At 33.1% G+C, this 24,839-nt stretch overlaps 1 protein-coding gene across 1 annotated transcript in view; it reads right to left on the bottom strand.

The window, feature by feature from the left end:
* LOC143069149 (protein dispatched homolog 1-like) overlaps nt 1-24,839 on the bottom strand; it is an 89,428-nt gene that overhangs the window by 51,026 nt on the left and 13,563 nt on the right. Inside the window, exons 5-10 of the mRNA XM_076243635.1 lie at nt 24,422-24,562; nt 22,430-22,562; nt 21,762-21,889; nt 19,509-19,586; nt 18,410-18,580; nt 16,339-16,729 (exon numbers count right to left, since the gene is read on the bottom strand). Of these exons, the coding sequence (XP_076099750.1) occupies nt 16,339-16,729; nt 18,410-18,580; nt 19,509-19,586; nt 21,762-21,889; nt 22,430-22,562; nt 24,422-24,562 (1,042 nt within the window). The remainder of the gene's footprint in view (nt 1-16,338; nt 16,730-18,409; nt 18,581-19,508; nt 19,587-21,761; nt 21,890-22,429; nt 22,563-24,421; nt 24,563-24,839) is intronic.

The raw sequence follows: 24,839 nt of genomic DNA, 5'->3' as shown, positions 1-24,839 counted from the left end.
AATTGAACTGTGTTTGATTTCATCAAAAATTGAATAATTGGGGTTCTTTGATATGCCAAATCTAACTGTGTATGTAGATTCTTAATTTTTGGTCCCGTTTTCAAATTGGTCTACATTAAGGTCCAAAGGGTCCAAAATTAAACTTAGTTTGATTTTAACAAAAATTGAATCCTTGGGGTTCTTTGATATGCTGAATCTAAAAATGTACTTAGATTTTTGATTATTGGCCCAGTTTCCAAGTTGGTCCAAATCGGGGTCCAAAATTAAACTTTGTTTGATTTCATCAAAAATTGAATAATTGGGGTTCAACCTTTGATATGCCAAATCTAACTGTGTATGTAGATTCTTAATTTTTGGTCCCGTTTTCAAATTGGTCTACATTAAAGTCCAAAGGGTCCAAAATTAAACTAAGTTTGATTTTAACAAAAATTGAATTCTTGGGCTTTTTTGATATGCTGAATCTAAACATATACTTAGATTTTTGATTATGGGCCCAGTTTTCAAGTTGGTTCAAATCAGGATCCAAAATTATTATATTAAATATTGTGCAATAGCAAGAAATTTTCAATTGCACAGTATTCAGCAATATCAAGAAATCTTCAATTGCACAGTATTGTGCAATAGCAAGCAATTTTCAATTGCACAGTATTGCGCAATAGCAAGAAATCTTCAATTGCACAGTATTGTGCAATAGCAAATATTTTCAGTTGCACAGTATTGCGGAATAGCAAGAAATATCTAACTGCACAATATTGTGCAATAGCAAGAAATTTTCAATTGGAGTTATCTTTCTTTGTCCAGAATAGTAGTTGAATCAACTGAAATCATTGTTTTATACAATATACAATGTATATTCACTTTAACTACTAACTGATAAATTAAAACAATCTTTACCATTCAGTGATAACAAGCACTTTATTTTACATTTTAATATTTTATGATGTATTTAAATGAGTAGTTATTGTTGCAAACTCCATTAGGAATTTGAATTGAGATCAGTTTTGGAAAAAGGGGAAGGGGGATGTGAAAAAAAATGGGGGAGGGGGTTAAATTTTTCTCAATTCAGATTTCATAAATAAAAAGAAAATTTCTTCAAACATTTTTTTGAGAGGATTAATATTCAACAGCATAGTGAATTGCTCAAAGGCAAAAAAAATATTTTAAGTTCATTAGACCACATTCATTCTGTGTCAGAAACCTATGCTGTGTCAACTATTTAATCACAATCCAAATTTAGAGCTGAATCCAGCTTAAATGTTGTGTCCATAATTGCCCCAACTGTTCAGGGTTTAACCTCTGCGGTCGTATATAGCTGCGCCCTGCGGAGCATCTGGTTGTATTTTCCCTCATGTTTTAGTATTGTCGTACTTTCCCTAAACCGGTAAAACTGAAGAAAATTATTGACTTTTGTCTCTCTAGTGTCGTAAAATTTTAAGTTTCTGGTCGGTATAGCATTAGTCCGGGGAACAACTGATTTTACACTTGTTCAAATACCAAAACATTCAGATATTTCTACGTCTTTTGCTGTTTTAATTGACAAATTCGGGATAGAATTGACAATCTTATGAATGTTTAGATTGATGTAATATATAAAAAACATACAGGAACAAATTTACTGTCAAATTTTAGAAAGACACCGTATTATTACTTAACAAACAACCCAATAATTAACAAAAATAAAAAATTTAAAAAGTTGGATAAATGGGAAGACACCGTTATATATTTTAGTATCATTTCAGTTATTCTGTATAATCCCTGATGTTTTTTCTAGTGATTATACATAATCCCTGAAAATTGTAGTGATTATATATCATCCCTAAACTAACCAGTGATTATACATAATCCCTGAAAATTTTAGGGATTCTACATAATCCCTGATTATACAAATTCACTGTAACATATATATATGATATATTTTTTTGATTGCACTGACATCTCTTAAATGTCTTCTCTTTTCTTGTCGTGTCTTGGTTTTTTTTTTACATAATACTTCTTGTACGGATTACAATTGTTTATGCCTTGAATGCCTATATCTTTAGATCTGCAGACAAAATACAGGTAAAACTATGTTGACATTCATGGAAAAGTGTTCGATTAAAATTAATCGTAGTAAAAATAAAAAGTTACTGTAATTAAAATTATTCCTCCAATTAAAACTCAAAGTAATTTTACAATCCTTCTTGCAATGAATACAGATATTTTGCGTTGTTTCACAAAGGTTTGCATTAACGTAAACGTAGAAAGAAAAGATAAGTCACCTTACCGTAAAATTAATGCGCCGACCGAGTCAATCTGCCTTTTTACTTTTACTTCTAAATGCCGCATGCATTTAGAGGAGCAGCAAATATCAATTTAAAAATCTTATTATCATGGTTAAATAATCTTAAAGATATTTTGCCACCCATTGTACTTGAACCTACTGATCAGCTCTAATCTTTTGATCTTATAAAATTATACAGTTCCAAAAACTCGACGTAATCCCTTCATCTTGCTACTTTTCAGGCTCTTGAAAAAAGAGGCGAAAGATACCAAAGGGACATTCAAAATTATAGGTCGAAAATATTCCGAAAAAGCCATGGATAAAAAAGAAAAAGACAAACAGAAAAACAAAAAAACAACAAGTATAAATAAAACACAACATACAAATCAAATGACTGATCAACCAAAACCCAACCAAAAACTGGAGTTAATCTCAAGTGATCTGCAGTGGTGAGAAGATCGTTCTCCATCATATATGCCATATTGGAACCCGTCGTGTTACCCTTGTTATTCTTTATTATAGCTATATGTAATACAAGTTTTATCCATACCTTTAAAAGTCTTTGCAACAACGTTTACAACAGATATACAATGTAGTAAGTACAACTTACTGGTATTTATTTTTCCGGTTTTGATTTTTTTTTCAATAAGGAAGCATTTACCTAAGATATATAAAACATAAGTGTTGATTGTCATGAGAGATTTTGTATATAACTACTTTTTCAGAATATCTTTTGAAAAATTTTGTCACAAAAATCTTGATATGACAATTTTCCGGTTTCCTGTTTTCATAGATGTCATGATTAAAATTTAGGTTTTGACCCCTGAAAACAGTAATTTCAAGTAATGCATGTATATCAGTTTCCTTATTCAATCATGTTTGTTATGTTTCATGTAGTGATATATTGTAATAAAAGATGTTGCTCCATTTGTAATATAAGTATAACAAATTTCGAGTTTTATTCATCTATTTTATTTTTTTAATTGGTAAATCATAATATTATATATATTAACCCAAAACTCATTAATTTCCACCATAAGTATAATTGGAAGACTTTTAGTAAAATAATAATGGTGACGTATAGACAAAAAAAAAACAACGCTTTAGAAGTTTCTGTAGAAATTTTATTGATGTTTAACCTTTTTTGCATATATTGACTGGACTACTTATGCCACCAACAAACAATTTAAAATAAGAATTCCCAGTGATAAATCTGAAAACAAAATAATTCAGCAAAAACTCTTTATTAGATTTTACTATTTAAATAAAGATATTATTCAAAATAGACAATTGCTCTCTTAAATACAACACTTAAAGTCTTTGGATAGATTTGACCAAGAATTGAACGGCGAACTCCTGCACTTGAGATGAGCTAAATCATTTGAATGAACCGTTGAGCATATTACAAATAATAAAGCACGACTAGATTTAGAGTTTTGCTCTTTTTTCAGTCAATGATATATGTATAAATAAAGAAAAAGTAAGTACCCCTAGTTTAAATTATTGTAAAAATGCGAATAGCCAGTCATTGTTTAATCAAACACTATCATCCACTAATTTGCATACTATAGTACTTACGGGCCAGTTAACAGATCACAGAAACGTTTGTGAATATCTCGTTTAAACTGAACGGAGATGTTTCAATCTTTGTATCGAGTAACACCATTCGTCACAACTCGGCCGATTCCGTACCCTCATCTAACATAGATAGAAGGAGAGTTGCGGATTTTACCGAGGATTGCCGAATGCGAATAACACTTGACAGTATCTTTATTTCAGAGTTAAGTGTGTTTCCTGTAATAATTTTCATCGTATGTTTTAAAATGTGTATCGCCCTGCACATGCATGAAATATTTGCCACTTGAATTTAAGCAGCCAACAAACAATCAATCTATTATGTACATCATGTTTTAAGATCTGTGATCGATATCATAAATTTGATTTTGGTCATATGTGTCTAATAGGCGAATGCCCATCTTCTCCTTGTATTTATTTACGCATACACTTTTAAAGAACATAATATATCTAAGGTTTTAGACGGAGTCGGAAACAATGGGTCATATCAACAAAAATAATTTGTACTCAAATTCCCATGCAGTGCTGGCAAAACTTTCCAATATAAAGAGATAATAGACTGCTAGTTTGCAATGTTTTTGAAAAGATATTTTCTCCTAGATTTCCAAAATATAAAACAAATCCAAAGAATCATTTATATGTGTCAAAACTATAGTAGTTATCAAAGGTACCAGGCTTATACGTCAGTTTCGTCTACATAAGACTCATTGGTGACACTCAGATCAAAACAGTTGGAAAGCCAAACAAGTATAAAGTTGAAGAGCATTGGGGACCCAAAATTCCAAAAAGGTGTGCCAAATACGGCTAAGGTAATATATGACTGGGATAAAAAAAAAAATCCTTAGTATTCCGAATAATTCATACTTTTGCAAGCAGTTGATTTATAAAAATTACCATATAATTGATATTCAAGTCAACACTAAAGTGCTGACTACTCTTTTTGTTTAAACTTGACAATTAATATGGACAAAAATCAAACTAAAACCACTGCTTAGCCCGCTACTTCAGTCAAACTAAAACAACAGCTTCCTGAGTTTGGCAGTCTTATGTTTATATAGACTTATATCTATTATAATTTATAGTTGTACGTTTACTTAGTTGTATAAAACTTATCAGTGTTACTGTATTCAAATTATACCAACTCAAAATATTTGTCTATTTAATTAAGGGACAATTGGTTGAACCAAATTTCAGGTTTGCAGACAAGTTCTGTGAAAATTGGCATATATATGAGAAAACAAAAAAGAATTTTGTATATTCGATTAATTGTTCTGAATACTTATTCTGACGAATTATCTGAAGTTTTATTATTTTTATGGGGCCTCGGTGGCCGAGTGGTATAAGTAGTTACTACTGTAATTACTAGCAAGTCAACACTGATGTTGTGAGTTCAAGCCCCGCTCTTGCAGGCGCACTCGACTCCAATTTTAATTGACTAGGATTGTCAGTTTTACTATCGAAATTCAGTGGTTTTCTCCGGCCACTCCGGATTCCACAACCAATTAAAATTGGTCGCCACGAAATAGCCCAAAAGCGGTGCTTAAATGTGGCGTTAAAACACCAAAATCAAAAATCAAAAATCAAATAAACTTTTAGAAGATCAACTGATAAACATTTGTTTAAAAAACATGTAGTTCCACAATTTCTGTCCAATTATATATCTTTGTTCTTGAAATGTTAAAAACGTAGGTTGGTAGACTGAAAAACAATGTTGTTAAAAAAGAGGGACGAAAGATACCAGAGGGACAGTCAAACTCATAAATCGAAAATAAACTGACAACGCCACTGCTAAAAATGAAAAAGACAAACAGACAGACAGACAATAGTACATATGACACATCATAGAAAACTAAAGAATAAGCAACACGAACCCCACCAAAAACTAGGGGTGATCTTAGGTGCTTCGGAAGGGTAAGCAGATCCTGCTCCACATGTGGCACCCGTCGTCTTGTTTATGTAATAACAAATCCGGTAAATACTCTAATTCGGTAGGTCACATTCATGAAAGGGAAGGGGATTGTAGTTACGACGTAAGGAACATATCCGATATCATTTGTGAAACGGTTATTCCATAACGGTCAATCAACTCGTTGTGGTGTAAAATTTACGAAGGGATGATTTCAACTTCACCATTTGGAACTCTTGGTTTAATAGCTTCCTTGTCCTCGTGAGAAGCAACCCTCTATCAAGAAAATCATAATAGGAATTGCAAGCACGTGAATATCGTATCGATAAGGAGATATATACCCCGTATGCAGGTTGGGATACATGCGTTCCACATAGTCACCAAATTTTGAATTATTCAGTGAAAGAACATCATCTTTATAGCGGAAAGTAGAGTTAAAGGATATCGCTAACTTTTTATCTTTCTTCATAAGAAGTTCTTGTATGAAGTCAGCTTCATAATAATAAAGAAACAAGTCGGCAAGAAGAGAGGCACAATTTGTTCCCATTGGAATGCCGACAGTCTGTTGAAAAACACGTCCTACGAACGTAACAAATATGTTGTCAATCAAGAAATCAAGCATCTTGCTAATGTCAGTTTCAGAGAATTTTTTGTTTGAATCAGAGTGATCCTTTACAAAGTAGAATTTATCCCTCCCTAAAACAAGATACTTGTACCTACGTTGGCCTTTCTTTTTTTTTATAAAAACAAAGCAATAACAACTCTTTCAATTTGTCTTTTAGTTTGAAATGTGGAATACTTGTGTAAAGTGTAGAAAAGTCAAATGTTTTAATACTATTACAAGATGAAAGATAGTTAGATTGTATGTACTCTAACAGATCTTTGGAATTTTTAAGTATCCACATCTGATTCACGCCACCTGTAGAATAGGCAGTTTCACAATAACGTTGAAGCCCGTCTTTGATTGCTGATAAAATAGATGGTAATAATTTAGAAAGAGGTTTCGTGGAGCACTTGGAAGACCCAGCAATATATCGTTGTTTGTAAGGACACTTATGTAGTTTAGGTATCCAATACAGTGATGGAAGATCCAGTTCTTCATCTTTGGTTGAAATTCCAAAGGAACATAGAACAGACCTATGATTATCCTTAAATCATGTTTTAGTGTTTTTATCCAATTCTTGATTTTAGTAAGGCATAAAGATATAAAAGAACTGATACTGGTAGACTAACGTTTTGATAAAACTTATATTTTGTGTTTAACTGTATTATATTTTGTGTTTATTTACTTCATAAAAGTTTAATAAATAAAAATTACTTTATTCAAATTACACCAGCTCAAGTTCTTTGTCTATTTCAGCAATTGCATCAGATATATCTTTTTCATTTTGACCTCTAGATAAAGTTGCATTCTTAGAATTCTTGTTCGGTATTAGATAAGAAGGAGGAGGAACAGATTCTGAATCACCAATTTCTCCTATTCCTTTTCCTAACAAAACATCCCTTTGACTGAGACATTTCGACAAAGCATTTTCTTTGGCGCCATGAAAAGCGTTTTGCTGACTAGGACCTCTCGACAACACACTGGTACACCTATCGTACGGTATTTTTTCCGTATTCGGAAAATCAAATACATCTGATGTTTCCGAAGAAGAGTCGGGTTCAATAATTGAAGGAGAATACTCTGATAGTTGCATCTGTCTATCGGAATTATCAGATGAATAAGCTGTAACCACTAAATCTGGAGTGTTTTGTTCTGAAATTGATTCCTTGAAAAATTTGTTCTTCATGATAGGAGCCAAAGTCTTTCTACGTCCAGTGTTTTTATGTTGACATTTCTGAAGATCAGTTGGTATTATTTCAATGTCTTGTCTTGTTGGTGGATCTCTAGATAAAGCCTCCACAAATGATTGCAATCTGTCTGATCGTGCTTTGCATTTGACATGATTTGAAATCAGGTTGGAATTCGTCGCCATAGAATTTTGTTTACCATTTCTGTTAATGTTGTTGACATTATCCAGTTTACCTACAAGTTAAAACAAAAACGATATTACATTATGATAGCTTTGTTGTGGATTGCGCTTTAAATCGAATCAAATTTGTAGATAAATACAAGTAAACAGTAAATATATAAACACATTTATATTAATCTTGAATCGTGGTAAAATATTTTAAATTTCGCTAGCTTCACTTCAAACATAATGTTATATTTCAATCCTGGTTTCTGAGTTTATTTGCTGTTAACGACTTGGAAGTCTGCTTACGATACCGAGAATATTGTATCAGGTTAACGTATATATGTTTAATCGGCAAAACAAAACAGAAATATTGTCCTCTGAATAAATGAATCCACCAGAAATAATTTTGTTTCTTATCATTGTTCATTCGTTAAAAATTTGAATAAATATATAGATAATACACAAAAAATAATCGCCGAAACAGAAAAGGCAATGGTAAATTGGGGAAGACAAGACACAGAAAGCTGTACAACCTGTGAAGAATTTAATGCGTCCGAAGCGCTTTTCTGGATTTACCTTCAACAGGAATGTTCAAAGCAGAGAATTTGAAAGCTAAGGATGCATTTAACTGAAACACGCTATGAAGTTAATGCGTCCGAACAAAGCTGTACAATGTGTAATATATGCACACTTCGATCTATTGTCACTGAAATAAATTGCTCTGGATATGAGAATAGTTTACGACAAAAGAGATGATTTCAGCTTTCCAATTGCGAACTTTCCATTTCTAAGTAGCAACATTCCAGCAGCACCTGCATACGGGGTATATATCTCCCAATTGATACGATATGCACGTGCTTGCATTTCCTATCATGATTTTCTTGATAGAGGGTTGCTGCTCACAAAGAAGCTATTAAACCAAGAGTTCCAAATGGTGAAGTTGAAATCATCCCTTCGTAAATTTTACGGACGCCATCACGAGTTGGTTGACCGTTATGGAATAACCGTTTCACAAATGTTATCGAATATGTTCCTTTTGTCGTAAATACAATCCCCTTCCATTTCATGAATGTGACCTACCGAATTAGACTATTTACCGAATTTGTTATCACATAAGCAAGACGACGGGTGCCACATGTGGAGCAGGATCTGCTTACCCTTCCGGAACACCTGAGATCACCCCTAGTTTTTTGGTGGGGTTCATGTTGTTTATTCTTTAGTTTTCTATATTGTGTCATGTGTGCTGTTGTTTGTTTGTCTTTTTTCATTTTTAGCCATGGCGTTGTCAGATTGTTTTAGATTTATGAGTATGACTGTCCCTTTGGTATCTTTCGTCCCCCTTTTAGCATGTATAATCTGTTGTATCTTCTACGTTGCTGAGACTTGTGAATGGGGAACACTGAGAGCTGGAATGCATTACACTCGAACTCCCAAAACATAGATGCCTGCACAATTTTCAAAATCAGTGCATTCAATTTTACTTTTAGGAATCATTCAGTACAATCTTTTTAGATACAAAACATAAAAGGAAACTTCACTCTGGGGCATCATCTTTACTTGAATAAACCCATCATAGATACCAGGAATAACATTTAGAATTTGCGCAAGAAGCGCGTTTTGTCTACAAAAATCTCAACAGTGACGTTCGAATAAAAAAAGTTAAAAAGGTCAAATAAAGTACTAATTTGAAGAGCATTGAGGACCAAACATTCATAAAAGTTTTTCCATACAAAACTATGGTTATCTATTCCTGAGATAGAAAAACCTTAGTATTAAAAACATCAAAGTTTTGTGATCAGTCATAACCATATCAATAAAGATTCATGTCAACATAGAAATGCTGAATACTGAGCAATTGATACCCTCGGGGAATAAAAACTCCGACAGTATTGGCATCGACCAAGTGGTAGTAAATAAACTCATCATAAATACCAGGATTGCAATTTTGTATTTGCGCCAGAAGTGTCACTGTGTATTTGTTACTTAAACGATATTTAGCATTTACAACAGACAATGTCCCCAAATTATGTAACTAAAATGATTTTCGTTTTATGTTTTCCGTCTTTTCCTGTAGTTTAAAAAAGGAATTCGTCAAAGAGTGGACAATTCTCTGTCAATCAACAAAAATAGTTCCAAATTTGTATTTTTGCTTTTATAAAGAATTTAGATTTATACTGTAGTAATATAAGTAATAAGCATTGGCCCGTTTATTCTTTTGCCTTTTCAGTTTAAAAAAAAATCTGAGGAACAAATATTGCTACAAGACCAAATTTTTAAACTGATTACGATTTTGCTGCATTCTTCGGATGAAAGATTTTGTAAATTCAGATGGGCAACAGTATTGTTACGCGCATCTCATATTTCTGTATATCTATTGATTCACAACAAATAAAGGCAACAGTAGTATACCGCTGTTCGAAATTCATAAATCGATAGAGAAAAAAAAACAAATCCGGGTTACAAACTAAAACTAGGGGAAACGCATCAAACATAAGACGAGAACTACGACACAACAGAAACACAATCTTTAAAATGTAACGCACACAGACACAAACTATAATTTTAAGAAGAAAAAACATGTGTTGAACCTGGTTTTGTGGCATTCAAACCTCCCGCTTTTATGGCAATGTTGTATATAAAATTAAACTGACCCCATTACATGACAGGACTACATTAAAAAATAAATTGGAGAATATATAGGACAGAGAAACACACGAATTATAGCTAACAAAAGGTACCAGGTTTAAGATTTAATACGCCAGACGTGCGTTCATCCACACAAGACTAACCAGTGACGCTCAGTTGTAAAAGGTTCGAAAGCCAAAACAAGTACAAAGTACAAAGTTAAAGAGCACTGAGGACCAAAAGTTCCAAAAAGTTGTGCCTAATACAGCTAGGGTTTTCTGTTTGGGATAAGAATATCCTCATTATTTAGGAACAGTAAATTTTATAAAATAACTATATGATAGATATACATGATAAAACCGAAGTGGTGACTAACTACAGAATAAAAACGGATGCATTACATAAACCAGCACATAAAAACACACAGCCGAGTTAGCCAGAGCCATCAACGCACAAAGTTACGTCACATTTGAATTTCTAAAAAGATTTCCCAAAAATAAGATAGAATTAGTATAGAACTCAACATTAGATTTGTAAGACTGATATAACATTTATAAATAACAATGAACATTACAATACTAATTAATATCAACTTGTGATAGTAATTAGATAATTAATTGTATTATCTAGCTATGTCGGTGTTTCTTCTGAATCAAACTGTAAACCAAATATATCGTATACACTTCGTTGATCCAGACTGAAATCTAATAAATGAACTGGATGATTAATTATCTTTACCAAAACACACGAGTACAACAAAAAAAATAAGATTTACAGCTACAAACGTTAAGACATTTGACAAAATCCGATGAGGATAACAAATACACTTGGTGTTGGCCTATGCTTCCACTATATAGATTACTAGTATATAGTCTTTGAATGTTTAAAACAGATGTTATTTATGCCATCCATCCCAATGATCTATAAACAAGGACAGTGACTTACTAGTATTGAGTCTGGTCACGCGCAAAACTTTATAACATATGTGAAGATTTGTGTTCCTTTATATCAATCTTTCGTTTTCCCCATTAGCAATTTTAAAAACTGCATGTGCCATAGAAGGCTGTTTATTAACTTTTAGACCTGCACATGCAATGCATCTGGAAAATGACTTCAGATGCGTACAAAACTTAAAGCCCAGTTTCTATGATAATTTTGCTTACAACAACTGGGTCAATGCCATTGGTGGTGGAGGTGTCAAACCTGGCTGTATCTTAAACTCGGCAGTCAGCAAAGCTGAGTTAACATGAATTATCATTGATATGGTCATAATTGTAAATTAACTGTTTATTAAACTTTTACTAATGATTTTCTAACCACAAGACTATATTATCTTAGCTGTATTTGGCAAAACCTTAAGGAATGGTGGGTCCTCGGTGCTCTTCAACTTCGTACTTTGAATGGCTATTTTAACTTTTTAACCGAGAATCACCGGCGAGTTGTTTTATAGACAAAACGCGTCAGGTATTCAATTTTTAAGCCGGGTGATTATGATGTGTTTCTGTTTCGGTCATTAATTCTGCGTATCTTGGATATTTATTGTAATGGACAGTAGAGGATTGGCGATGATGAAAAGGTTAAGATGAAAAAAATCCAACTTATACGTAGTGGAAGGCTGATTGACTTCTTTAACCATTAACACATGTCAGTTTAAATTTCAGAATATTAATAGATATCAAACAAACTGGGGAGTGAGAATAGCATTGAGTGACTCAATGTGTATCATAAGAGTAACTAAAAGCGTTTCATGTTCTGTATGCATGATACGTCATCCAATAAATAAGTCATGTACCAGAGCAGATGCAAGACAGGGACATAGAAAATTAGAGGCAACGGATGTTTACCGCTGTTCAAATCTCGTTAATCCATTTAGAAAACATATACAAACTACAGCAATGCGAATAGTCAACAACAAAACATTTGGGAACTGCACTAACTGCAGACGGAGCGAAATCAAATACATCACAAGGTAAGTATATCCTGTTATGCTTGAATCCATTGTCAAATAGGAAATATTACAGTCGATTTGATTAATTCGACGACTATTCGGGTATCTTAATCGGTAAGACTGCAAAAATATATATCGCTTGTGAGACATATTGTAATTGTGATGATGATATAAAACTGATTTTTTTTATGCCCCACCTACGATAGTAGAGGGGCATTATGTTTTCTGGTCTGTGCCTCCGTTCGTCCGTCCGTCCGTCTGTGCCTCCGTTCGTCCGTCCGGTTAAAGTTTTTGGTCGAGGTAGTTTTTGATGAAGCTGAAGTCCAATCAACTTGAAACCTAATACACATGTTCCCCATGATATGATCTTTCTAATTTTAATGCCAAATTATAGTTTTGACCCCAATTTCATGGTCCACTGAACATAGAAAATGAAAGTGCAAAGTTCAGGTTAAAGTTTTTGGTCAAGGTAGTTTTTGATGAAGTTAAAGTTACATCAACTTGAAACTTAGTACATATGTTCCCTATGATATGATCTTTCTAATTTTAATTCCAAATTAAAAGTATTGACCCCAATTTCACGGTCCACTGAACATAGAAAATGATAGTGGGAGTGGGGCATCCGTGTACTATGGACACATTCTTGTTTACTATAGTTTTCTCGTAAATTGCCAGAATATGAACATATTTTTGGTATATTATCATATCAATTGAGATACGTTAATGCAATTTCTGTGAAGGTAGTATATTATAACCAGGACTGTTGACAATATGAAAACTGCAATCTTTGTTATATGTCATAGATCCTACTTTTGAATCGCATATCAGGCGCAGTTTACAGCAGGAAAATACTTCTTGCGTGAAGATGCATAGCCTAATTATAATTCCGAAAGCGTACTCTAAAATCTTCCTCAATGTTCATCAATTTCATACCTGGTTATGACATTTTAACCTTTTTTATTCGAGTGTCACCAAATATATTTTGTAGACGATACATCCGCCTGGCGTACAAAATGGTAATCCTACTATCTATATTGAGTTTATTAAAAGAGATTGGTAATTCTTATTTCTTAAGTGGAAGAATATGTACAAAAGGTTTGCATATGAATGCAAAAGTTCAGTTATCAGGACCTCATAAGTAGTTTCATTGTAAATACCAGCTGTTCAATTAGCATGCAAATCAACTTTGCAGTCGATCGAAAAGGCTTGTATCATAATACATTATCTTTTATTGAATTCTTTATGAATGTTGGCAACAATTTTTTGGAATTTTGGGTCATCAATGCTCTTCATCTTTGTACTTGTTTGGCTTTATAATATTTTGATCTGAGCGTCCCTGATGAGACTTATGTAGACGAAACGCGCGTCTTGCGTATTAAATTATAATCCTAGTACCTTAGATAACTATTTACACCACTGGGTCGATGCCACTGCTGGTGGACGTTTCGTCCCGAGGGTATCACCAGCCCAGTAGTCAGCACTTCGGTGTTGACATGAATATCAATTATATGGTCATTTTTATAAATTTTCTGTTTACCAAACTTTGAATTTTTCGAAAACTAAGGATTTTCTTATCCCAGGAATAGATTACCGTAGCCATATTTGGCAACAACTTTTTGGAATTTTGGGTCCTCAATGCTCTTCAACTTTGTACCGATTGGCTTTATAACTATTTTGATCTGAACGTCACTGATGAGTCTTATGTAGACGAAACGCGCGTCTGGCGTATTAAATTATAATCCTGTTACCTTTGATAACTATTGTTAAAATCATGGAAAAAAATATAATAACAATTATACCGAACTCCGAGGAAAATTCTGAACAGAAAGTTCCTCAACAAATGGCAAAGCAAAAAGCTCAAAAACATCAAACGAATGGATATCAACTATCATATTCCTAACTTGGAAGCTAACGTCAACTGTCAACTTGTTCGTATTCGCAGTGGTTTAGAAAAATCATGAATTGGTAATGAAGTGTGTATCAAATAATCTATGTCAACCATGTAAATACACGTAATCTAATCTTTGAAACGAGATTTATGTGTGCAATAAAACAACCTGTCAAGTATCCACGAACCATGCCTTAAAATATTATTTTATTTTCCAAGAAGAGCTCTTCGGACGAATGAAATTTATGTAGTGTTTTATTTTTTTTTCACAGCATAGAGTTGATACAGGATTTGTTGGCGGACTATCAGTCCTTGAGGGTATCATCAACTCAGTAGTCAGTACTTAGGTACTAATATATGATTTATAGTAAACCTCTCGTAAACTGTTCGTATTTAAATTAGATTTTATTAGGAACTCCATTGTATAAGCTGACCATAGATGAATACAGTTATTGAGTCGAAACCGGTGCTAGCATACTCAGTCCCCGATGGTATAATCAGCTCAGTAGTCAGTACTTCGGCACTGACATTATCTTTAACAAACAGTTTTTGTAGTATTAAGAAAATCATTCAGGCAAGGTTTACCTTGGATAGGTTTGGCTGTTATTGTTGGACAATCATATGAGTCTTGGCATTTAGATAACTTGCTACGAGAGTTCAAGATGAAGGAAAATTAAGAAAATCGGTTCGGATGCATTTAATTTATAATGTTGTTTTCTTTTTTATAATAGTGTATTAATTAGTTTCCCCGATTTCCATAGAAACTGCTTTGGATTGCCTCTATATCTTAACTAAATATTACAAACAAGTTTTAATATAAAGAACGTTGTTGGATAAACTCATCATAGATACCAGGATTATAAGTATGTATGTCAGATGAGCATTTCGACCACAAATGTCTCTTAAATGATGATGGAGACCAAAATATTGGAAAATCCGAATTCTATTAAGAATTCGAAGAGCATATAAACCAAAAGAACTTTTGTTTTCATCCAGGCCGGGATAGGAATCAGAGCTTTGCAGGAGGTTTTGAAATTATTTTCTAAAATTTTGTTCCATCTGCATATGCTATTTTTACCGAAAATGTCTTTTTGAATGGTTGATTACAGCCTTTTGTATTAATCTTCGAATTTTAGCGTTTTTTGTTGATTTTGATGGCGCTATTTCATTTGTCTATGTTAAAACTTTTTTATTAGACTTTTAAAAACAAGTAGTTCAGTGTTTCTACATTTTCTTTCCAAGGAATTATGTCAGTAGTTGTCTTATATGCCATTTTATTTTTTTCTGACATTGAGTTGATTGCAGGGTCTTTTTTCTTATTTACCACTTCAACGTTTTAGAGCTTTATATATTTACAAAAGTGACTACTTTTTAAGACTGTTTGTTGACCTGGGTCTTCATCCGGTTATATTGGGTTTTTTTTTCGAATCGTCGGGTAGTAGTTACCTGTCTCATTGCTATTTATCTTGATATTATTTTACTACGATCAATCTTCCTACACTTGAAGGAGTCTATTGAATGTATAGTTCACATAACAATAAAACTTAGTTTTTTTCCCTCTGAAGATCTCTACCAGTAAAAGTAAGCCAAGCGTATTGTTCTGTGATTGTTGCATTAATTAACATTTGTTACTCCAAGTATGAAAGTCTGGATTTGGGGTCTCAACTTCTTTATTGTTTTTTTTTTACTTTTAAGACTATTTTCTCTATTCTTTACTGATTTTCACCCTTATCCTTTTAGTTTCTTGTGTTCTATATTTAAGCACCACAGTTTTCTCTTTATATTTTGAGCAATTTATTCTGCACCTTTCGTCTTTTATTTTTCTATTTAAACCCCATTCAGATCCTCATTTATATTTTCAAAACGTGCTGTACAGATTATGTTAATACATGATTTTTCAGATTATCAAATATGCACATATCAGAGAATTGTTAGATAGAGAGATTTGGAAAATAAGTTAATCCTGGATTAAACTGATTAATATGTTTGTAGTGTGCAAAGGTTAGCATTTCACAAGTTCACTAAAGATAAACAGATTTAAAACATTTAAAAAAAAAAGTGTAAAATTTAATAATATTAACAAAACAAATAACAAACATTTAAATAAATTAATATAATAAAACTGAACACGTGTAATGTGTACTGTTATGCAACACAATACTTATGCAGAACACTTGCTTTTGTCCTTTTCTTCATTTTCTTTCTTTTTCGTACATTTAGCTTTTATCTGCTTGACTAATGCCGGAATCGAACCTGTATCACCTTCCGGTCCACATAATGCCATAAATGTTGTAAAAAATAAAAACGCAAACAGCAAAGAAATACCAACAGTACTCATAACAAATATTCCAAACTCGTGTAAGAACTTAATTTGAGCAAACAAGAGAAAAATGGCAGCACCAAATGTTGTAATAGCTCCAGAGAGTACGGAAAGACCCATACTCTCAAGCATGCTCTTGACACGACCGTCACGTGTCGAATACGGTGATGTTCGATAAGCTTCTGCGAGATGGACAACATAATCAACAGATAGTCCAACAACCAATGCAAGATTTAACGACTCTAAAATCTGGAAAAAAAAGAATAAAACAATTTCAGAATATTTTTTTATAAACGTGCGAAGCAAGTATCTGGTTATAGACACAATAGAAGATGTAAAAATAAAATTTATTGTACATGAAATATGCTAACAAATTTTTGTTAGAATCATTGTCATAACAGCGTGGACAAGACCTGACAGACTGAGTGAGCATAAACTCACTGTTATCGATCAGTCAGGAGTCTACTTCGTCAAAATTATCTCCCCATTACGCCAGTTCATTTTCACAATCGTAGAAATGGAAGCCATTGTAGGGATGACGCGCTACCAATATTGCTCTTGGAAACCGATAAATTTATCCACATTGCACCATTACGATCCTTATATGTCAGTTGTATTTTAAAAGACAAATGTATCAACTAGCTAATGAGCATCAGTTAATAATCTTGTCTGCATTGATTCAACTTAAAACTATTGTCTGATCGGTTGTCAGGTGGAATTTTCGAAAATTCATAAACATTTAACAAAAATTCTAATTAAATATTTCGTAGAAGGGCAGACTAGATTTTTTTAGTTTATGAAGACTATAAACCCTAGTAAGCACACACAAAAAAATAGAATTTTTCGAAGATATGCATTTTCATCATCCAACTTGAAAGACTGTCGTCAAGTACTTTCAGTAAAAAAATAGCTATTCGAACAAACCTTCTCTGTTTTTGTGACTCATTAAATAGGTATTTCACTTGACCCATATATTTCATCTTTAAGTACTGTGATTTTTTTGTGTTATAAAGTCAACCTGTAGCTTTAATATATAAAAATGATAGAATCTGAAGTGAGACGATGTATGAAATATTCTTACTTTGTACGATATCAAGACAAAATACTCAACTCAAACACGCCCTAACACAAAAAGGTGCACTCGATTTTCTCTTTTCGATACAATTGTTACCCATTTTTTGGAATTTTTTCTTCAGTCACATAATGGAAGGGCAGACACGAAAATTACTGAACTAATAGATTGATATGTTTTCAGTCCGTGGTAATTTTTTCATAAAAATCGGAGGTTATGCATTTTCTTCATCAAACTTGAAAGATATCCATGTCGTCGACTTGATATCTAATTGTTCTGCTTAACTATGTACTAGATAAATTGAAAAATTATGCGAATGGTGTTTTTAAAATAAAACACCTCGTAATTGAGAAGAAAATTGCAATTTTGTTTGTTTCTATTAACTTTTAAAATTTTTGTCACTATAGTAAACAATACAGTAAACATTTATCGCCTTCTCTAACAAAGAGCTTCGATTCTTTTGTTCTATTTCAACCTGGTTTCCGACTGCGATAGCCGATGAAAAACAACTTAAAGGTAAATCATTCAGTATTATTACCAACATACGTATTGCGGTTGTCCACTCTGTTATGGAAATGATACTATATACTATATACAAATAAGAAGATTTGGTATGATTGCAAATGAGACAACTTTCTATACATGTTTTCTTTTTAATTTTTAACAGCAGGTTTAGGGAAAGACACCATTTAAAAAAGGACATTTCATTACATGTGATGATAACCATGACATTTGTAGTGCCAATATTTTTAGTCTGAATTTTCAATCCAGCTCTTAGCACAAGATAATTGTGTGATTAAAAAGCTATAACCAATAGGTACTATAATACTGTAGCAACAATACTCCTACAAACTTACCCCTAATTTCCAGCCCGCCAATGGGATAATACCGACTACAATAGTTGTAACAAGACCGATACACACTGTAGCCAAGAAACCAATTACCACATTCAATGTAGTCAATGCTAAAATTGGGAATGCGACTGTTATTCCAACGACCAATCCGAGTATAGCTGACTTGACTAATGTCTGAAATTTAAAAATAAATATATAGAAATGTTTAACGTAAACAGCCATTTTGGTTCTTTGAACTTTGATCCTTGTAAATAGACAATAATAGTGCATTGACTTGACATATCAACGATATAAGGATGAGGCTTAGAAACGGGGAAATGCGAGGCTGTGCCGAGCATTTTCCCCGTTTCGGGCCGAATCCTTATATCGTTGATATGTCAAGTCAACGCACTATTATTGTCTTTATACTGCAATCTAAAAAACATGTTCAATTGTTGTTTATTGTGTGAATGTTATTTATTTGATTTAAATATTGGGGAAAATCCCCCTTTAAAAAGGCCTCATATCACACAGACGGAGAAATATAAAGCACGATGAAATGTACATCATTACCGCAATCAATGATGAACGAATTCGTTGCAGACTAAAATATCAACAATAAACATAAAACATAATGATTTATAGGTTGCAAACAAAAAGATATTAATAAGTGAAATATGTTTTCCCAAAAATTGCAAAAGAAACAAGTTTGAGTCGTTAAACGCATCGTTGTTTACATTGCCGGGAAACAAGAACAGGTTGAAAAGGTCGTATGAATAATTAAATATAATTTCGACAATTTCTATTTAAATATTCATGAGGAAAAGTGATATCAGGTCAGTGACTGTATATGGCATAGAAATATACAGTCAACGCATTTTGACTGCTCAAATAGAACGAGTGCAGTATAAATATTTTTATTCTTATAAACTTATTTCACTTGAATCCATAAACAGAAAGGTTAGTCTGTAGAAGATTAAAATATATGTCTAAATTTCTCCACTTGAATAATTAAAACATACAGATTTCTTATATAAATGTTTAAGCTTTACATCATACAATTTTAGCTTGATAAAGAAAAGTGTGGTGTAAACGGTGATTCTAAATCTAAACTATACGGTACCTCTTGCACCTTTATCCAATGCCACGTGTTGTAGGTAGACTGAAACCCACTCTTCAATGAATCTGGCATCTTTTCAACCTAAAATAGTAATAAGAATTATATGAACAGTTTAATCTACGGATATTTACAACATGCAAGAAATTCACAGGAATACAGTTATACGTTCTCTTAAAGTGGCACGACGGATGTCACATGTGAATCAGGATCTGCTTACCCTTCCGGAGCAGCTGCCGAGATCACCCCTCATTTTGTGTAGGGTTCATGTTGACGAGTATTTAGTTTTCTATATTGTGGTGTGTGTGTTTGTTTGATTGTCTTTTTCTTTTTTTGGCATGGCGTTGTTAATTTATTTTCGACTTATGAATTTGAATGTCCCTTTGGTATCTTTCGTCTCTCTTTTAAAACATCCTTAATGTTGAGTTGTCTTTTTTTTTTGCTTAAATTTCAAGTACAAAAAGTGTGTTACAAAGCTTAATTCTTCAAGATTTGCTATGTTTTGTTGATTCTACATCGTTTGAAGTTCATAATCTTCTCCATTATGGAATTATATAATTATCTAGTCATTATTGCAAAAACTGTTCTCTGGAATATAATTTTTGAATTCATTCTATTTAAAAGGTTAAAAATTGGAACAGCAAAGATATTTTTTGTTTTCTTTGTTCTTAATGTAAAGCTATTGGATGGGTGCCAATGAGACCAAAATTTGATTGACTTATCTGCTAATTGTCTAGTCTTTTAACTACGTGTTTGTAAGTACATGTATTATAATATAAGTAACACATTGTGCTAGTGACCTAATACGATTTAAACGATAGTAATTAACCCATTTAAATATCGGATTAGGTTACCAGCACCATGTGTAACTATATTACCGACTATCTAATATATGGAATTTAGACGTAGTTGCTAAAATAAAACGAAATAAATATTTTCATTTGTTGTTATGGTGAAAGTCAAAATTTGAAACAATATAATTACATATACGAGTAAATATGTTAACAAAGTATGTTAACGTGAGAACAAAATGGTCTTTTTTTTAAAGGAACCCGACTCTTGTAACAACTGCAAACTGCATGGTGCTAATCGTGTATTTAAAATACACCCCACCCCCTAAACTGACCTAATATTGAATACACACTGTTTCAATGTGTTCGCTTTTAACTAATCATATTCTACTAGAAGTTTATAACAGATAAGATAAATAAACATAATCAACTCTTGCTCTTGTATATTTCTGAGATTTTGCTACGTTTGGGTATTTTTGCTGCTGTTTTTTTTTTTTTTTTTATCTCATTGCCGTGCTTACTTAACTTTGTGTATGTCTCAAGACTATGCCGCTACATATAGCGTAGAACGTACTGTTTGGTCCTTTTAATAGCTCTACATTAATCTTAATCAATTATGCGGTTGTGCTTTCAAATGAGGTTCTTGCTACCCAATCTTTAGATATTGTTATGCCCCATTTATGGGCAATATGTTTTCTGGTTTTTGCGTCCGTCCGTTCGTTCGTCCGTACGTTCGTCCGTTCGTTCGTCGTACCGTCCGTGCGTCCCGCTTCAGGTTAAAGTTTTGGTTAAAGTTTTTGGTCGTGGTAGTTTTTGATGAAGTTGAAGTCCAATCAACTTGAAACTTAGTACACATGTTTCCTATGATATGATCTTTCTAATTTTAATGCCAAATTGAGATTTTCCCCCATTTTCACGGTCCACTGAACATAGAAAATGATAGTATGGATGGGGCATCCGTGTACTGGGGACACATTCTTGTTTTATAATAAGTTATGATTCTATTTGCATCCTTTCACTTTTGATGATGATGGGGCCTGTCCTTCTCTTTTTTATTGTACTTTTGTTTTCTCCAAAAAATTGCAATATTTCAACTGAAAATTACCAGTATTGTAAAAATTGTATATTCATTTTTATGCCCCACCTACGATAGTAGAGAGGCATTATGTTTTCTGGTCTGTACGTCCGTTCGTTCGTTCGTTCGTCCGTTTGTCCCGCTTTAGGTTAAAGGTTTTGGTTTATGTAGTTTTTGATGATGTTGAAGTCCAATCAACTTGGAACTAGGTACACATGTTCCCTACATGATATGATCTTTCCAATTTTAATGCCAAGTTATAGTTTTGACCCCAATTTCACGGTCCACTGAACAAAGAAAATGATAGTGCGAGTGGGGCATCCGTTTACTTTGGAAACATTCTTGTTTTAAGATGCTAAGATCACAGACAAATGTCAAAAGATTCTGACATACCTCTTCGTTGATTAGATTTTCCCACAATTGGTGCACTGGTTTGCCCTCTGGATATCCAAGCGTAAAATAGCTCATTGTTGTGTTTATTTCTATTCCTATTACCTTGAGCGATGTACCATACACCATACCTAAAATACAAATTTATTGAAAATCAATTGAAAGCAACAGACAATGTAGGTAGATCCTGTGTCCTCGCTTTGCTTACAAAGATCTGACATCATTACGTTCTACTTTATGTCTTAATGTCCTCGCGGAATCCTCGGGTTTTGTCATAATGATACACACCTCATCAATTTGGAGATAGAAATTCCAATGGCTGATGTTATTGTTACAATATCATGACATCATATCTAGTTTTAAATTGAGATGTTTTGACCATAAAATATATGTCACATTTTACTGACACATTTTTTTCTCCATTGAATTCTGAGACAGAGAAACAAGTGCATGTTTTGCATACGGAAAGATTCCTTTGATTGATAGCAATAGAAATAAATAAGCTGATTCCATTCTCCCCCCCCCCCCCCCCAATCAGTAATTTTGGGTAAGTGAGGTAAGAATGTCCACATCCAAAACTGATATTTTCCGTGTTTTCATCTAAATTGTGAAATTCGCAAGAAAAAAACAACCTTCGCGAATATTTCACACTTTTTAGTATGATAACCTACCATATGCTGGATGATTGTTGTATACTCTCGTCATACCAGATACTTTCTTTTCTCCAATCAAAGGATTATACAACCAAAAGTCATTTGTGGGTATTGCCGTGTACCCATTGGTCAACCAGTAAGATATCAAAATCTGAAAGGTAAAAATAATATTGTTTCATTTTACAGAACTAAGTGCGCATCAATTTGAAGGGAGGAAATATTTAGATTAATCTATATAAGAAAAAAATATAATGAGGGGGGAAAGGAGGGGTCCTGATCCCGAGATCCCTGACTTAAAAAACGAAATCCTGACGTCCCGAAATCCGAAAAAAGGATTCCGGGATCCCGAAAGGGTCAATCCCGAAATCCCGAGCTTAAAAACACCCGATCCCGGAGTCCCAAAAAGGTCCTATCCCCCCTCTATAATGATATGTGTAAAAATAACCAATAGATCAATGAAACAGCACTTTATTCCTTTTCTTTTTCTTGAAGGTTACTTGAAGGTTACTTGAAGGTTTTCAACGATATACTAAAGAACTCACAACCTACAGCAAAGTCAATAATGAATGCTGCTCTGGTATTAGTTCAAGGTTTCTATTTATTGACATTTGTCTAATACCATATAGCACATGTTAAAGAAGAAAATACATGTGGAGAAAGCAGCCTTGGTGCAACTAAATACTACATGATGAACGTTCAAAAAGTAAATGCATGTTGAAAATGAGGTCAAAATCTGTGTTTCGTTCTATTAGTTTACCTATAATCTGACTGCCGTCCTTATGTTTTGGTATTACGCATAATCGCCTTTTGAAGTGCTATTGATTTAAATGGTTTTGAGATTAAAACTTTGATTGAAGTCGTGCTTACGGATGGACACACCTTTTAAAAAAGCTAAATATATAAATGCGTCTACGAAGGTTTGCTTGATATATTTCTTTTAATAAGTCACTGAAGGGAATCGAGAAAAAACAAAGTGGATATAAAAGTTAAGAGATAGATTACAAAGCATACTTTTGATATATACAATGAAGAGGGGGAAAGGAACTTTATCGGGACTCCGGGATCGGGTGTTTATAAGCTCGGGATTTCGGGATTGACCTTTTCGGGATCCGGGAATCCTTTTTTTCTGATTTCGGGACGTCGGGATTTACTTTATTTAAATTCGGGACCTCGGGATTTTGATTTTTTTAAGTCCGGGATTTCGGGATCAGAACCCCTTCTACCCCCCCCCCCCCCCCCCCCTTCAATGAACATGATGAATATCCAGACGAAAACAGCAACATAACATAAAAGTTAAAACCGTTAAAAAATATATTTCAATGTGTTCATCAATATTCTCTTTTTACAAGCCAGTAGCTCTGTCCTAATACCGTAGTATGAAATCCACAAGACGGCACCAGAAACTATTTTGAATTAAGCATAACAATAATTTATTAGATAGTCTTACTGCTTATTGATTTAAATATTTCTGAGATTAATCTGACGATTGAAGTAAGAAACTATGGGAAAACATAATTATGCATGATGTTTCAAAGCAACTGTTTCAAAGACCTTTCACCACCATTATATATAAATGAAAATATGCTCCCTATTTAGTAAAGCTACAATAATTATGAAAGGGTCTAGAGCAAACAACTAGAGAATAACAGAAATACATTTTTAAAAAAATGCAATAAAAGCAATAATTATGGAAAATATGTGGTAGTGAATGACAATGGTTATATTATCAGAAAGGAATTAATGCAAATTTATAAAATGCGGTTTCATTCGTCATTCAACACGGAGTTTCTTTGATCATATTTTTTTGTATTCACATTGAAAACTAATAAAAACTGCAGTAAAATTGAGAATAAAAGTTGGGAATATGTCAAAGAAACAACAACCAGACCAAAGAGCCGATAACAGCCGAAGGTCACAAATGGGTCTTAAATAAAGCGAAAAAATCCATAACATTATAGTTTTTGGCAAAGCCATTTTCAATTTAGCGTATATGTATATATGCAAGCTTACCTCTAAATGTCTGTCGAAGTCAGCTGGAAGACTGGAAACGTCATAGATATGGCTGTTGTACTGCATGAACATTTCAACATAAGATTTTGTAAACGGAAATGGCACTGTCAGATTAACTGATGTTACGGTACTTGCCAATTTCTGAGGGATAAAAAAAGATAAAAAGTTATCGTTGAAAATGTTTAAGCCTGTAAAAGGATACAGAATAGCAATAAGAACAGTGCCGAATGATAAATTGACTTCTTTAATTCTAACAAAATCTAAAGTAATCAAAATTGAAAATGAGATTTAAATATGATATAGAGTCAGCAATCTAGACGATGATAAGAGAAGTCACGTAACTCTTGGAAACATTTAGATAAATCTAGAAACAAGAATGTGTCCCAAGTACACGGATGCCCTATCCGCACTATAAACA

Source organism: Mytilus galloprovincialis, chromosome 3 (assembly GCF_965363235.1).
Source record: "Mytilus galloprovincialis chromosome 3, xbMytGall1.hap1.1, whole genome shotgun sequence".
NCBI lineage: Eukaryota > Metazoa > Mollusca > Bivalvia > Mytilida > Mytilidae > Mytilus > Mytilus galloprovincialis.
Note: the sequence above shows the minus strand (reverse complement) of the source record. Positions and strands in the feature narration are given on the sequence as shown.